The sequence below is a fragment of the Oculina patagonica genome, chromosome 1 (assembly GCF_052425735.1).
Source record: "Oculina patagonica isolate OP01 chromosome 1, crgOcupat, whole genome shotgun sequence".
NCBI lineage: Eukaryota > Metazoa > Cnidaria > Anthozoa > Scleractinia > Oculinidae > Oculina > Oculina patagonica.
Window position 1 is genome coordinate 10,995,564 of NC_135758.1, and position 16,851 is coordinate 11,012,414.

At 38.5% G+C, this 16,851-nt stretch overlaps 1 protein-coding gene across 2 annotated transcripts; it reads right to left on the minus strand.

The window, feature by feature from the left end:
• Nucleotides 1–833: 833 nt before the first annotated feature.
• Nucleotides 834–12,671, minus strand: LOC144655713 (uncharacterized). 2 transcript variants are annotated; one of them, XM_078516020.1, is made up of 6 exons: nt 12,584–12,653; nt 12,180–12,305; nt 11,995–12,080; nt 8,620–8,681; nt 2,545–7,468; nt 834–1,383 (listed from the first exon to the last, which is right to left on the minus strand). In XM_078516020.1, the coding sequence occupies exon 5, from the start codon at nt 7,455–7,457 to the stop codon at nt 2,547–2,549; it is 4,911 nt and encodes a 1,636-aa protein (XP_078372146.1). In that variant the 5' UTR covers nt 7,458–7,468; nt 8,620–8,681; nt 11,995–12,080; nt 12,180–12,305; nt 12,584–12,653; the 3' UTR covers nt 834–1,383; nt 2,545–2,546. The 2 variants fall into 2 exon arrangements, with proteins under 2 accessions (XP_078372146.1, XP_078372145.1); XM_078516019.1 differs by lacking the exon at nt 12,180–12,305 and having other exon boundaries at nt 12,584–12,671.
• Between the last annotated feature and the right edge of the window lie 4,180 nt (nt 12,672–16,851).

Genomic DNA, 16,851 nt, shown 5'->3' on the forward strand with positions numbered 1-16,851 from the left:
CTTTCTAATACCACATGGAAAGTAGCGGTTCTCATCTGATCGCCAAAGTTAAGCCCTATTGAGCGGGGTTAGTATTTGGATGGGTGACCATTTATAAACCCCCTTGTTGTAGGTTTCCTTTTTTAATTTCTCAGTGCGAATTCAGTGAATTTCAGGCCCTTGTGTTTGTTTTTTTCATTGTCTCGAGCGGAACGAGAATTCGGTAAAAAATCCTCACTCGTAATCCTCATTCGATCACTCGAGTATCGAAGGATTAAGAAGATATATAAAGAACACTTCGTTATATTAGATATATTTACTGTTTACTGGTTTTCTACGGCTAGCAGCCGCTTTAAACAAGTTGTTTTACTACTTTTGTTTGTTTGTTTTTGTCGTTGTTGTTGCCTCTTTTTTTAATGTTTCACAATTCCGCGTTCTAGAATATTCCGTTATTCCGTGATTTAGGATATTCCGTCATTCCGCGTTTTAGAATATTCCGCCATTCCGCCATTCCGCCGTGCCGCTCCGTCATTCCTCAATTTCTCCGAATAGGGTAACCCTACCAGCAAAGCATCTTGGTATGGTGATCGATTTAAAAGGTATCTGATCAATTTGAAAAGTATCTGATCGAATTAACCTAATCGATTTTATGTGAAGGATGTAATTTGCTCGATTTAGAATGAAGCTGGTCAATTTGAAAAGTATCCGATCGAATGAACCCATCTGTTATGAGAAAATGTTATTCGATTTAGAAAAGGTTTGTTGATTGAATTGGAGTAATGGTGATCGATTTGGAAAGATGACTTTCGATTTGTGAAGTTGAATTTTGACAGTATAAACGCGCCATAATAATTCCTAAGTTATTGCTTTAATTATCTTAAGCGTCATCTTCTGTTGTTCTCAACAGGAAAACTATTTTACATGGTAACTCAACGGGATATATAATGTACAGTCCAAATGCGTTCTGCATTCCACGGATACAGAACAACTATTACCATTTTAAGAACTCTTAGTTGTGCTCCTACTTTGTTTCTCAATTTTCTATCCTATGGACGGTACAAACTTAGCCATAGCAAGTCTCAGAATTAACTTTTCAACCAAACTTAGACTAAACGAAAAACGAATGCGATTGTTCTAGGACAAGCTCTACACACTTGTAACGACATGACTAATTAAATGCACTCTGCATATTAATAAATGTTTCGCAAAGAATATTCCTGATAATATCATTTGCTATCACAGTCTTCTGGGGCCATGCGCGCACAAAAAAAATATTAAGCTACACTTGTTTCATTAATATAAATGAAACTATATATCCTAAAGAAAACATTAACAGTCAAGATTATCAGGCCATGGCGTGTTTTTCTTCTCACTTTAGTGCTGAGCAGAACAAGTCTTTCTTTCCTGCAAAAAAAAATACATGACAAGATCATTAACCGTAGTCGATCTCATCCCACTTTTACGGCGAAGGAATTTGCTATTGTAAGTTACTACATTTTTAAAGCTAAGAGCGGATCATTTAACATAAAGGTTAAAAATCTTAAACAATTGATCAACAATCAAAAAAGTTGGTTACTCTGTCTGTCATAAATTTCTCGGACATAGAGTTGACGTAAGTATGATCCTCTTGTTGACGTCGTGTACACCCTCTTCAAGTGTAACCAGTAGGTAAATTGAAACTTCATCCTGGGGAAGTCACGTTTGCTTAGAGTGGTGTACACACGGCTAAACTCATAAACTTTGTTGTTACTTAAATTTATTTTTAAAATCAAAACAGGGAACAGTACTTCCAAATTAAATTTTGCTCCGCAAGGTGCGGCTTATTAATTTATCTTTTTTTTTTTTTACTTTGAAGTATGGTTCCTAGCGGAAGATAGCGATGTAAACTCAACCTATGCCGCTAATTTCCGTACACTATTGATAAACAAACGACCGTCTGTTACATTCATGAACTTACGCATTTTCTAAATTAGCATGGAAGTACTTTATTGAGAATTAAGACTCGCTTGCAATTATTTATTATATGTCGAGACGAAAAACAAAAAAAAAGAGTTTGCAAGTTGCTGGAGAAAACTTCCAATCAGTATGATGAAATTGCACCAAAAATTTGCACAGTGGCGAAAGAAGAACATCCGTATTAACTGTAACTATTTAAACCAGAAGCCAATATCTGTAGCTTTTTGACAATGCTTCTAGTTTGTTTCGCATGTTCTGTTTTCTGTTATTGATCTTTTCAGTTCTCTAGGCCCGGGCCAAACGTCGAACTTCACATGACTCGAACGCAATGCAAATGAGCAAAACCTATTGCTTTTGGTCATTTGCATTAGGTTCGACTCATGTGAAGTTCGACGTTGGCCGGGGCTAACACGTTCATTGGGTCGACTTATCATAACAGTTGAAATCACACCATTTGTTTTTGTTCAAGTTCCCCAAGTACTATCTCAAACGCTCCCACGGCTACTCTAGAACCCAGGCATCAAAGTGAGATATACCGGATATGGTTCAAACATATTAAATAAACATCAAAATAGCAAATGTTCCTCAAACTAAACATGTAAAACTTACTTTTACTTTCCAAAATCAAAAGTTACGTTATCTCCAATCAGCATAAAAGGAGCCCACTGCCTCACGTCAGGATAGCCGTTGCCTCTCATCCACTTCATGGCCTGGTGAAGAGATTCACTGGCACTTTCCCCACGAACAAGGTGTTCATAGAAACGTCTCATGAACTGCAATGTTGCACCATCTTCTATGGCCCACAGTGCCACTAATACTGAGCGTGTACCAGATCCTAAGAACGCTCGAGCGATCCCAACAACTCCCTCGGTTCTGATCTGTCCACTTCCACTGTGACAACAGCTTAGTACTACAAGTTTGGCTCGGAGTTGAACTTTTGAAATGTCAGACATTGTCAATACGTAGTCTTCTTCTTCTGGAATCCTATTACTAGTGCGATGAGGTGCAAGGGCAATTTCTCCTCTTTCGGCATCACCATGCGCAGCAAAATGTATCAGACTCACTGAATGTATCCTCTGAAGTACCGCCTGTTTAGTTGCGTGCTCTCCTAACAGAGGTTGAACGTCCAGAAGCTGTCCAATCATCTCTGCTTCTTTTCTTGCACAAGGCAATGGCGATATGTCACCAGGATATCCCTTGTAAAACACCCGACCAACCTCAGGATCACCCACTATCAGTACTCCAGTTTGACTGTGATAGTCTGCTGGACTGTCCTGAATGAGTTTGAGCGTTGTCAGCGAAGGAATGATGCGGATCCTGAAAGTCTCGGATAAATATTTCCCGCTTTCGTCAGGAAGCGCTGCAAATGGAACTTTGCAAAGAGAACGATCAGGGACAATGATGATCTCGGATTCATCAATCAAGTCGAGTACTGGGGCAATGATCATTTTGTAAAGCGAAGGCAGACTTGGCTCAGGTTCTTGGTTCTCGTCATCCTCCTCTAAAAGACGGAGAGCTGAAAGTCTGCCTTCCGTTGCTGGCTCCTTTTTTTTAATTTCATTTAACGATCGATCTTCACAATGCTCATTGGCTAGAACACCAACACTTCTGAAATCGTTTGCAAGAAAGTCCTTCAAATTTTTAATTGGCCGGTGCTGAGGAATGTTTGAATTTACTTTAACTCGTCGGAAGTGCACGACTCCGCTTGTTTTAATAACCCACAATAAAATATTTTTTGAGGAACAAGAAATGTACAAACATGTACAGGCACGTTCTTTCCTCATGATCATTTCGATGCCATACCATAATTGCGGATCAGCTGGAATTTGGTTTTCCAACAAGTACCGATCCGCCATTAAGTCTGCGAGAGCTCTGGCACGCCCAAGCTCTGAAACATAAATAGCTCTCTTAGGATCTCCAGAAGCACAAAAAAATTCACTTAGCAGCCAGTAGGGAAACACGTTTTCGTTGATAAAAGATATTTTGTACTGGTCGTGGTCTTCGAGAAAGCCTCGCACAGCTTCACACTTTTTAACACTCGACATAAGGTAGCAAAAAGCGTCCTGAATCTCGCCATTTAAAAACTTTATCTCTGCAAGAGAGCAAAGACATCTAAATTCGCTCGCAACGTCTCCAATCTCTTTGAATATTGCAAGTGCCTTCTTGTGATAGTCTTCAGCCTTACGATGTTCACGAAGAAAACAAGCCACAGCTCCTAGGTTTCCGTATGATTTCGCCTCTACGCTTCTGTTTCCAATTTCTTTTGCGATGGAAATTGCTTTCTCTAGATATTCTTTGGCGTTAACATGTTCCCCAAGAAATAGAAAGATACGCCCTAGATTTCCGTAACCAGAAGCTTCTCCTTGTCTGTCACCAATTTCTTTTAAGATCACAAGCGCTCTCTCAGTATATTCTTTGGCCAGCAGATATTCTCCCAGAGATTCAAACACAGTTGCTAAATTACCCAAAGAAGTTGCTTCGCCGTTTCTGATTCCTATTTCTTTCATAATTCTTAGTGCTTTCTCGTGGTACTCCTTAGCCTTCATGTGTTCACCTAAACAAGTAAACGTTTGTCCAAGGTTTGAGTAATCAACTGCTTCTCTTTCTCGATCACCGATTAGTATCCTTATTGAAAGAGCCTTCTCGTGATATTCTATGGCCTTCGGATACCTGCCAATGGCTCGGAATAGAGCTCCTAGGTTCCCATAATCCATTGCTTCTCCCGCTCTGTCACCAATTTCGAGTCTGATGGCAAGTGCTTTCTCGTGATTTTCTTTCGCTTTAACATATTCACCTTTACATTGAAAAACAGTTCCAATGTTTCCGTGCGATGACGCTTCTCCACCTCGATCGCCGATTTCTTTTCTGATCTCAAGTGCCTTCTCGTGATGTTTCATAGCATTAAAATATTCACCAGTTGATTGAAACAACATTCCTAGCTTTCCGTACGATGCAGCTTCTCCTTCTTTGTGACCAATTTCTGTTCTTATCGAAAGTGCTTTCATTGAATATTTTGTAGCCTTGTCATATTCCCCAAGAGCTTGAAAGACAGTTGAAAGACCTTCATATGACGACGCTTCCCCTTTTCTGTCACCAATTTCTTTTGTAATCGAGAGGGCTTTCTCTAGGTATTCTTCAGCCTTCAAATATCGACTTTGAGATTGACAAATAGTTGCTAGATTTATGTAATTTACTGCTTCTCCTTTCCTATCACCAATTTCTTTTGTGATCGAAAGTGCTTTGTTCAAATATTCCTCAGCCGTACGAAAATCACTGATAGATACAAATACAAGTGCTAAGTTTTCAATTGAGAAGGCCTCTCCTTTTTTGTCACCAATCTGTGTTCTGATCGCAAGTGCTTTCTCATGATATTTCACAGCCTTGAGATTTTCACCGAAAGATGAAAGTACCTTACCCAGGTTTCCGTAAGACGAGGCTTCTCCTTCTCTATCCCCAATTAGTTTTCTGATCTCGAGAGCTTTCTCGTGATATTCTTCTGCCTCTGAATGTTTGCCAATAGATAGAAAAACGGTCCCTAAGTTTTCATAAGAACTAGCTTCTCCATATCTTTCACCTATTTCTATTGTGATCAAGAGCGATTTCTTAAGATATTCTTTAGCCTTAGCGTATTCACCTCGACTTTGAAACATTATTCCTAAGTTTGCGTAAGCTGATGCCTCCAGTTGTCTTCCAGCAATTACTGTTGCGATCGCAAGTGATTTATTATAGTACTCTTCAGCCTTAATATATTCACCGCGAGACTGACACACAATTCCGAGGTTCCCGTAATTCGATGCCTCTCCACGTCGATCACCAATTTCCAATCTGATCGCAAGTGATTTGTGCTGATATTCTTCAGCCTTGACATAATCAAAACGAGACCGATGCACAGTTCCTAAGTTTTCATAATCCGAACCTTCTCCACTCCTGTCACCGATTTCTAATCTAATCTCAAGTGCCTTATTTAAAAACTCTTCAGCCTTTGAATATTCTTTTAGAGATTTAAATAAACTTCCTAAGCTTCCGTAATCTGATGCTACTCCTTGTTTGTCACCAATTTCCATTCTTATTTCAAGTGCTTTCTCGAGGTATTCTTTGGCCTTGACGTGATCACTAAAATGTTGAAACACAATTCCTAGGCACGCGGTATTGGCAGCTTTCCCTCTTCTGTTGCCTGTTCGTATATTGATTTCAAGCCCTTTCTCGAAATATTCTTTAGCTTTGACATATTCACCAAGAGATGCATACACAGCTCCTAGGCCTCCGTAGTTGTCTGCTTCACCTTGTCTATAACTAATTTTAAAGCAGATCGCAAGTGCTTTCTCAAGATATTCTTTAGCCTTCCTATGGGCACCAAGAGATTGAAACACATTTCCAAGGTTTCCACAACTTGTTGCTTCGCCTCTCTCGTCACCAATTTGTATATGGATTGCTAGTGCTTTTTCGTGATATTCTTTGGCTTTCGCATATTCAGCAAGAGATTGACATGCAGTTCCCAGGCTTCCGTAATCTGATGCTTCTCCTTCTCTGTCGCCAATTTGTAAATGGATCGCAAGGGCTTTCCCGAGATACTTTTTACCTGTGACATATTCACCAAGAGATTGAAAAGATCCTCCAAGGTCTCCATGAACATCTGCTTCTCCTTTCCTGTCACCAAGCTGTGTCCAGATGGCAAGTGTTCTGTGAAAAAATTCTACAGCTTTGACATATTCATCAAGATGATTAAACACAACGCCAAGGTTTCTGTATTCTGTGGCTTCCCCTCTTTTGTCACCAATTTCTATTCTGATTGTAAGTGCTTTTTCAAGATATTCTGCAGCTTTGCGATATTCGCCAAGGAATTGAAAAACTGTTCCTAGGTTTCCGTAATCTGCTGCTTCTCCCATTTTGTCACCGACTTCTTTTCTGATCGGAAGTGCTTTCTCGAGACATTCCTTAGCTTTCAAATGTTCACCAAGATAAGAAAAGACAGTTCCTAGGTTCCCATAGTCTGCTGCCTCTCCTTCTCTTTGGCCAGTTTCTATTCTTATCGCAAGCGCTTTCTCGAAATACTCTTTAGCTTTGACATATTGACCAAGAGATCTGTGCACATTTCCCAAGTTTGCGTAACACCCTGCTTCTCCTTTCTTGTCACCAGTTTTTATCATCAGTTTGAGTGCGTTCGCGTACATTTCTTTTGCTTTTAAATGTTTGGATTCCTTTTCGTATAATGTGGCCAGTTTTAAGCTCATAATATATTCACTAGGTCTGTCACCACATACACGAAGTATGCGAAGAAATCTTATGCCGTGCTTTATCGCACTTCTGTCATCATTGATAAGACAGTACCCCCGTATTAGTATGGAATAAATCTTCTTATAAAGATTATTAAATAATGTATCCTCTTCTTCGAGTGTTTTGTTGTCGAGGATCACAAGGCACTCCTTGCATAACTCAATGGCCTTTAGCACACGCGATGTGTTAAGAAGAAAACAGGCAACAAGTGTGCTTATGCAGATGATGAATATTATCTCTGTGTTCATGATAAGGAATTCTGTTGAAATTAGACAAATTGAAAATAATTAGACTGAAGCCTATTAATATCTTCTTGAGCTGATCAAACTTCTGTCAATTCTGACGTTCCATATATTATTGGGTTATAACCGTCTATACTTTTGTTTTTCCATAAAGAATTATTTTGATAAACATGACAGTCTCCTTAGATTTTAAATTTCCCAAATTACCGTACCCATATTTAAAAACCACCAATCAGAAGTTCCAAATTCCACGCTGTTATCTTAAATATGAAGTCACTGACTCGACATCCTAGGATAACATAAACATTTGGGAAAAAAAGCAGGACAAACTTATACTACAGTCATTTCATTTCCAGACTAGGGCGCAGTCAAATTCCTTGTAAAATTTTGTAATACTGTTCGATGCGTTGTAGAACATCACTTTTACAGTCAGACCCCTCTAGTGACAACATGCAAACTCTCTTCACCGGACAAAAAGAAAAAAAAACGAGCGACTTGGAGCAAGTCTATGATCAACCAGGTTTGCCCGGTTTCTCAGGTCTTGCCTCATCAATCTATTTTCAAACTTTCGATGTGTTCCTATCAGTAGGTAGGCTAGCCTGGCTACCGAGATCTTGGTTGTTGCAATCTCGGTAACCGATCTGGAAGTCTTTCCCATAGGAACATTCCAGTCCGGTTATCGGGACGGAAACAAAACGGCTCCGCTTCCGCAAGAAGGCGCATTCACGACATCATGAAGGCGCCCTCATGACGTAAGTGTGCCATTTAACTGCAGCAGTGAAGCTATTAGAGATGGCAAAGTTGCGATAGCCGTGAATGATAAAACTTAATATGAAGACTTTTTTTTGTTTTATTTCTTGAATTTCGTGCCAATACTCTTCTCGCGCATTTTTTCGGACTTAACCCTTATGAACAGAAAACAAGCTTACTTGTTTTCAAGACAATCTTTTTCTCTCTAATCACGTTACCTCTTACACGATTATGTTCTGACCTTATCGGAAAAAAAAAATTCGTGTCGCTGTCCCTCGTTTCTTAGTCTCACGTCCATCTCTTTCCTAAGTTCTGTTTGCTGTAATGGTTGATCACATTTCCCTCTCCAAGACAATTATAAAACTTCCTCGTGACAAACTCGAGATACTAATTAAAGTCAAAATGCATTTGTACTCACCGCTATTGTTGTGTAACAGCAATTACATCAAAAGCAACACGCGTCATTAACAGGGGCTTTTCCTATAAAATATGAAATAAAATATTGCCTAGTGTCACGTGCATGTCTAGTCGGAGAAAACATCAGGTTACACTTTTGGACGCGATAAATCATTGCCACTAATTTCATTGCACCAGAGGTACGAGGCATTTTCATCGATGTTTCGAACAAGAAAAGCCAATTTAGCAAAATGATTGCCGACGACATGAAGAATAAATAGCACGCAATGCATGCAGAAGCGATGACGTTCCACAAGGGGTCCTACATAATTTTGAAGAAATTTGTCATTAACATAAATAAAAGTAGCTGACACCTTGTGTTATCTAACTGCAGCTTACATTTTTTAAACATAAGAAGCAGTATTAGTGATTGTATATATAGCAAAGTTAGAATCTGATCATAAGTTATTAATTCACTGAGGATGCCAATCATTCATTTTTTTCGTACATTCGCTCAATTGAATAGCATTAATATTTTAGTTTACATTTTTACTTTTTTTTAATATCCCTTTGTTGTCTCAACAAAGAATGCGTTATACTGTGGTGTGACATCTGATAACCGACATACGATACGCGCAAGCAAGCTTTTAAGCTGCAAGTGAGGTCAAACGGTCTTTTGCTCACAGCGGCCTTTATTATTATAAGAATTAGAAATTTCTGTCTACTAAATCTAATAGATCCCATCATACAAAATTATTCTCTTTCCTTTATACATTGTAGTGTTCCATTCTAACTGCACGGGAGTATTTTGCCTTTGTGTTCTACGCGGAGATTTCTTGTTAAGTTAAATTTGATTTCTGTTCGATTGCCCTAACAGAATACAAGAACCCGTCGTGCGATGGCAATTAGCGATTTCTGACGTCATAGCTTAAAAATGGCTTCTCTCCGTCGGCAATAACTACGAGAACGGGACAAGAGATTTTCCTCTTCATTCCAGAAGTGCAAAGAAAACAGCAACAAGAGTGGGGGAGCAGAAAATAGTGCAAGGTTTACAAAGAGTTGACAGAAGTGTACGGCTATGGTGATGGGCGTCGTTTTTTTAATGTGGGCAATCCGAATTATCTCTAGCGTTCTGCACCAAACATACTTATAACAGATTTCTAGGTAAAAAAAAAACGTGCCCTACGATTAAGATTCTGACGGTGGGTTAATCAATTGGCGCTATTGAAGGGAATTTAGTAAAATACAGACAACCGTTTATACAATGACATTCTATCCTATTATGCGTCAAAAAGGCCATTTAGAATTCGATTGGGGTGAGGCTAAATGGTGCGGCGGATGGGTGGTGGGTAGTTCGTCGTGGGTCGTTGCAAGTTCTCCCACGATGAAAAGAAACATTCTCATTGATTAGTTTTTCTATTAAATAAAAACATATTTTTCTTACATGTTTGGAACAACTCGTTCGCTTTTTTTTCCTTCGTGTCTGCCAGGCAGTTTTATGAAATGCGCCTGAAAATTGCAAGCATGTGCAGCATATGCTTTGCCTTGGCGTGCATGTAACTTGCTGAGAATTTTTATATCAGCAACGTTCTCTGATAAATAAAAACTTATTGAAGAATTTTAGCTTGTTCGTTCTCCACTCCGTGTTAAGTAAATGACCACGTTCATTTTTTTAATGTTTATTCAGGAAACTCGCGATATAATAAATACTTCTACAATTTAAAACGACTCACAGCTTTTCGTGGGTTTTTCAAGTTAAAAAGATGAACGAATTGCTATCAATTTATTTGCTTTAAACCCAAAGAGAACTGGCCTAGGGTTACACCCTAACGTTTAAGTCTTGTTTTTTAAACGTGGGGGATTTCTTTCGAACACCTCATAGAATTTTTGTTTTCCTGTGTGTTTAATTTTTGTTGATTTCATGAAACAAAACAAAAAATGCGTTTCTTTGTCACCTACCAGTGTTCGAATTACTAGCGTGAGAACGCGCGAGCATTATTGGCTAAAAATAGCTGAAATGTACACTTTTGCCGAAAGCCTTTGCAGTAGAAGTTTGATCATGACGGATACACATTACTGTAAGATGAAAACATTTATATTATTGTTGACGTATATTCTGTTAACAACTAAATTCGCGTTGATATTCCAAGAAACCCAGGAGAGATACTTTGCTCTTTGATTAAAATGTTTTCATTACATACAACTGAAGTAAAGAAACTGATCGGCTCATCAGCCACACTGAAGAAGGTTAACCTTGTCGATACAATCGATTGGAATTTGTTCTTGTTTGTTCGAGATTTCTTAATCTTGTTGTGAACAAGACAGACGGTAATGTCACCGTAACACCTCGGCAAAAGGTCTTTGAACGAGTGAATATAAATTGCCTTATAACGCATCACACATTTAGAGGCAATTTTTAAATTCAGAGATAGCTGGTAACTCGGCGTATACACCAGAAATCCACCTCGGCGAAAACCACTGTTGCGATATGACAGCAATTAAATAATGCATATAACGTGTCAATTTCGGAACCACGACACGTGACGTATTTACCACGACACATGACGTATACCCACAACCCACGACGAATCACCCAAGACGTATTACCCACGACGTATTACCCACAATCCATGACGTATTACCCACAACCCAAGTCGAATAACCCACAACCAAAAACGAATTACCCACAACCCAAGACAAATTTCCCACAACCCAAGATCCACAACCCAAGACGAATTACGCACAACCCAAGACGAATTACAAACCTAAACAATGCGAAAATATTTCTACTTCATATTTTTACAAATAGGAGTCGTAAAAGCCGATTTTAGAAAGCTTAAATATTAACAAAAGCAATAAGTGAAGAAATTTGAATATTCATATGGGCATGCTGTGGTCTCACAAACATAGGATGGCAAGCCTGTACTAATACTGACTGTATGATAATTTAATACAGAATTTAGAAAAGGAATCACAGAAAGTAAAGAAAGGCGCGAAAACCGATCTCAAAAAATGTGTCACGAGAGAGCCCAAAGAACCTTTGATTTTCGTTTAAGCGTGACTTGTCTAATTTCGCGTGACCAGCTCAGTTCTGATTTTTCGCAACCGAACATTCCTAACGCAATGATTTTTTGAACCTTACTACGCCGATTTCCTCACTTTAAACAACTTGAAAGCAAAATTTCGAAATTAAAGAACTTCTCTAAAACACATTGAAGTTATGGAAAGCAACACACGTCTTTACAAATTGAAAATAAACTCCAGCACCCAAGAGAGATTTTCAGACGAAGGTCTTCGTGCTGGCAAGGCGACGAAACAAAATAAATCAAAAATGCATATAATAAAATGCAACCGTTCCAGGGTGTTACAGTTAAAATTAATTTTGACAGAAACTTACCGTGTTTTGTGTCTTGTGTAGTAATCCGAAATGAAACCGAAAGCAACAGGCGGAAATATCGGTGTTATTTCCCGGGTGTTATTTCCCTGCAAAACAAAGACTGTGTTATTAAAAATACAACCATTATATACGAACTAACACGGCTCAAACTCATGGCGTAAATGCCCGAAAAAAATAAATAACACCTATTCCTATCGTCTATAAACGCGTGAAGTGTGTTTAATCCCTTGCTCATTTTAGTTGTTACCGACAAGTCCGTGCAGCGGCCTGTTCCTTGTGAATACAATTCGTTGTCTGTCAACTCTCTATGCCTAGTACAAGACACCAAAGGCCCTGAAGTTACCATTTATATTTATTTGACAAAGTATTTTGCATGGTTTTACGTTTTTTGTATTTTCTTGGTAACAGATACATTTACGAAATGACTAAATCAAACAGCGCTTTAGCTCAAATCCCCACAAATGAAAACAAATGATGCAGTTTGTTCGCGTCACTTTTTAATTTAATATAATTTTCCCTTTTCGAAGCTGGCAAAGCGAAAAATATGGGGCTCATGACAAAGACCACGCTACGGTTAAGTTAAGCTTACCTTGGCGAACTCCGCTTCGTAAAACTGATCTTGATAGAACGAAACAATCAGAGCCTTCTCGACACTCCAAAGAATTAGTCGAAGATTTTATGTCACGCACGAGTACCCATTGCTAGCCTCATCGGAGTGGGGTGGGGGGAATGGTCGAAATGCGTGGACAATGACCGTTCGCAGCTTGGTTTCATAATTCTGTGTTCAAACACTGGAGAACTCTGTTTCCGGATAATTTGCTCTGGAAGCCCATTGGAATGGTCTCGAGTAGATTAAAGGAGCTACGTCACGGAACACGCATCCGCGTCCTTGGCAAGTTTTTTCAAGTTTGTCATTAGTTCGTAACAGAATGAACTTCTGAGAGTGATAAATGATCGTCGCAGTGAGTTTCCAATTTAAGCAATTAGAATAAAGAAGCCTGAAAAAAAATTTAGGGCTTCAACGGGATCCCGTTGAAGCCCTGAATTTTTTTTTTTTTTTCAGGCTTCTTAATTCCAAGGCGAACGCCTTAAACTGATGTTTTCTAATCTCAAGTACCCAGATTCTCTTGTCAACTCCACCATCACCCATTTCGTTAATTCAGTGATGTCACAAGACACACGATCGACGCCTCAAACAGAGAATATCTACCGCATTGTCCTGCCGTTCAAGGACCAGAAATCAGCGGACATAGTAAAGAAACACCTCTCGGACTTGAGTAACAAACTTGACCACAAACTGCAGCCAGTTTTTAGAAGCCGAAAAGTTGGCGATGATCTCAAATTACAGGAGTCAAAACCACCTGTAATAAATCAACAGTGCGTTGTTTATAACTATGTATGTGATCTGTGCGATGCAGAATACGTCGGTTACACCAGCCGTCACCTTTATAAGCGCATTGAGGAACACCGATTTTCAGCCATTGGAAAACACCTTCAAAATGAACACCGAATTGATAAAGTTGGCGACCTGACCAACAATTTTAAGATCTTAAAGAAATGTCAGGGAAAGTTCGATTGCTTAATACACGAAATGTTGTGGATTCGCATGAAGAAACCGAGCCTTAACACTCAGTCGGACTCAATTCGCGCGAAGGTATTTGTTTAGACTTGAACGGACATTGTTCTCATTAATGAACATAAACATTGAACATTTATTTTTATCTTAATTTATTCATTATCACACCTTTATCTTAGTATAAATAACTTTCTTTCGCATATGAATTTTAACTTGAAAATGGTGCCAGGATGTCACCGAAACGTCGTTCATTATTTTCGCTTGTATTTATTGTTAACTGTATTTCTAAATTTAATCTTATAAGAATTCTTAATTCCAATTGCTTAAATTGGAAACTCACTGCGACGATCATTTATCACTCTCATATACATCCGCAGTTCATATATGAATCATTTCATATACATTACATCAGAATGAACTTCTGTTCGTAATCCGTCTTAATCTTTGTCAGTAGAAACCATTCCTATTTATTTTCGGGTTTTTATTACTCCCTTGTAATAATAATAATAATTATAAAAACAATATATAATTATAATAAAAACCTTCCCAAACTCCTTTGCAACTGAAAAATCGTCAATGCCACAATAACTTGGTCAGTTTGAAGTCAGCAGGAGTAGTACGTCGTATAGAAATAACTCTTACCATAAACTACTTCTTGTATAAGTCATAGGACGATGACGTCATTAGTCACGTGACATTGCCCTGAAGTTCGTTTTTGCTCACTGTGACAAAGATATTTTGTTACTGAAAAAGCAGTCATTGCAGTTTGAAGCACATTGGTGTGAGGTATTTCAGACTGCCCGGGTACCGAAAAAAATATAAAAAATTAAGGGGGCTAGGTACAATTTTAAAAAAGTTGGAGTCTGGGTACAAGTGCGTATCTGGCGTTGCATTAAATGTGAGGAAGCAAAAAATTACATGTTGGTAGACATTTATATGTTAAGTACATTTTTATCACTTTTATTGTTATGACGTCATCGGTCACGTGATCAGAACGGACCGCAGTTTTAAATTCGCTTGAAAACTTTACCTGTATCTCTCTCTTAAGATTTTTTTACGCCAAGTTGTAGCTTTTTAAATAGTGTTTTTAAAAATGGCCATTATTACTTTTAAAAAGGACGGCAGTAAAAAATACAACTGAAAAGTTTGTTGGCTTCCTTCTCAACGACAATTTGCGGTAGGAATAAAAGAAAATTTTGCCAAAGGAAGGAGTGTATGCTCTTTATAATAGCGTTGTCAGTTTTTTCTCATTTCAATTGCTCTTCGCGAGGTTGAATGTAATTTCTTCCAGACGAAAAGAGTGGGCCTGGGGAGAAGTTAAATAGCTGCCCCTGCCCCTCCCCCTGCTAGTGGTCACCCCAGCGGATTCCCCGTGGTCCGTATTGTGGGCTCATGAAGAGCATTTTCAAAATGGCGACTATGCGACAAAATTTTGAGTTATAGACATGTATAGAGGACAGTTTTGTCGATGTTTTTCCTTCTTGACGCGATCAAAACGAGTCCCCAAACGTGGGGAAAACCTCCTTTATTTGTATTCCCGATAAAGAAGAATATGGAATGAGTAGAAACGTGCGAAAACGTGGGCAACAGAAACTATAAACAGGGAGCTGAGGTGAGCGTTTCTCATTGAACAATGATTTTTTTAGACTGGTTAAAGCTTATGTCTTCGACGTTTATCATGATTATCAACTTAGCTTACTGGAATTAAAGCCTGGCTAGGCGTAAAAAAATAGATTGTGAGAACAAGGCGATAGTATTAAATGGCAGTCATTTCGTCGAGGCATACAACTGTTATTTATGTTCGTTATCTGAATTTTAAGCTACTTTTTTCCAAATTAATAAGACTCGCATCCTTTCATTATTTATACGTGAGGAAATGTTCCTCAAAAGATTGACCAAGTGGCCATTTTAGGCCGCAAAGAAAAATTACGTCAGGAAAATTTGGCTCGCATGTTTCATGACACATAAGTGCCATACAAGCCAGTAAATAGCATAACCTGAAGCCACCTTTGGGATCATTTTATTAATTCTCATAACCTTTTCTCTCTATTAAGTATTGATATTGTGAGGAGAAATTTGACGTTGGTCACTCTCTCGACTTAAAGTGTTTAACGTCCTCTGTTTAAATCAGATTTTGAATTATCAAAACTAATTAATGTATGTTAGGATTTATCATTTAAGTGCTTGCCTCTCAAATTATTGTACAAATTATAGTACTGCTTAGGCTAACCAGGGAGCTTTTTAGGCTAACCAATGTGCTATTTGTATATAGTGGAATGGCTCTCGTGACTTTTTTTACTCATATTGAAATTAGCAAGCAATAGCTGTAAATTTGATTTACCTAAATGAACTCCAGCTAAGTTTTTGTTGGCAACTTGCTCTACAAGGAATACCAAACATAGATTTCAGTGATGTAATGCTTTGAAATGAACAGATTACAAAAATTCAGTTTTAGGGTCCAAAACATTTTTAAAGATTATTAAAATATGACATTTTTCTGCAATAAGTAATGCTTCTAAGTAATGCTTCTAAAAGCCGTCGAGTTATGCAAGGAGTGCTTGATTACACTCAACAACAAAGCATTTGAAGACAAAGACACACTAACAAAAACGATTTACAAAGATGTATATCAGACAATGTCAAGGGATTACTTTCTTATCAACAACTACACAGGGGCATTACAATACGCCAGAAAACTTCTGGCCATACACCGCGAATTAGGAGAAAGATTTGAAGAAAGTCAGCTAAGCATAGTAATAGCAAAATGGTGTTACCGTCAAAGTAAATTTGTAGAAGCGAAGGAACTGTATCAGAGAGCGCTTTCAATAACTGTAGAAATTCATGACAAAAAAAGAGAAGCCTCATGTTGCGTAAACCTTGGAGCTGTGCTGATAGCCCTGGAAGAATATGTCAAGGCGAAAGAATATCTTGAGAAAGCACTTCCGGTCATTAAAGAACTTGGTGACAGAAATGGAGAGGCCTCGTGTTACGTTAACCTAGGAGCTGTGTTTGAATCCATCGGTGAATATGTCAAGGCGAAATAATATCTCGACAAAGCACTTCCGCTCATGAAAGAGCTTGGTGACAGAAAAGGAGAAGTCTTATGTTACGTTAACCTAGGAAATGTGTTTGAATCCATCGGTGAATATGTCATGGCGAAAGAATATCTCGAAAAAGCACTTCCGGTTATGAAAGAACTTGGTGACAGAAATGGAGTGGCCAAGTGTTACATTAACCTAGGAACTGTGTTTAATTCCATCGGCGAATATGTCAAGGCGAAA

What these genes read in the sequence shown, in the direction of transcription:
- LOC144655713 (XM_078516019.1), bottom strand. Translation starts at nt 7,457, where the DNA reads ATGAACACAGAGATAATATTCATCATCTGCATAAGCACACTTGTTGCC.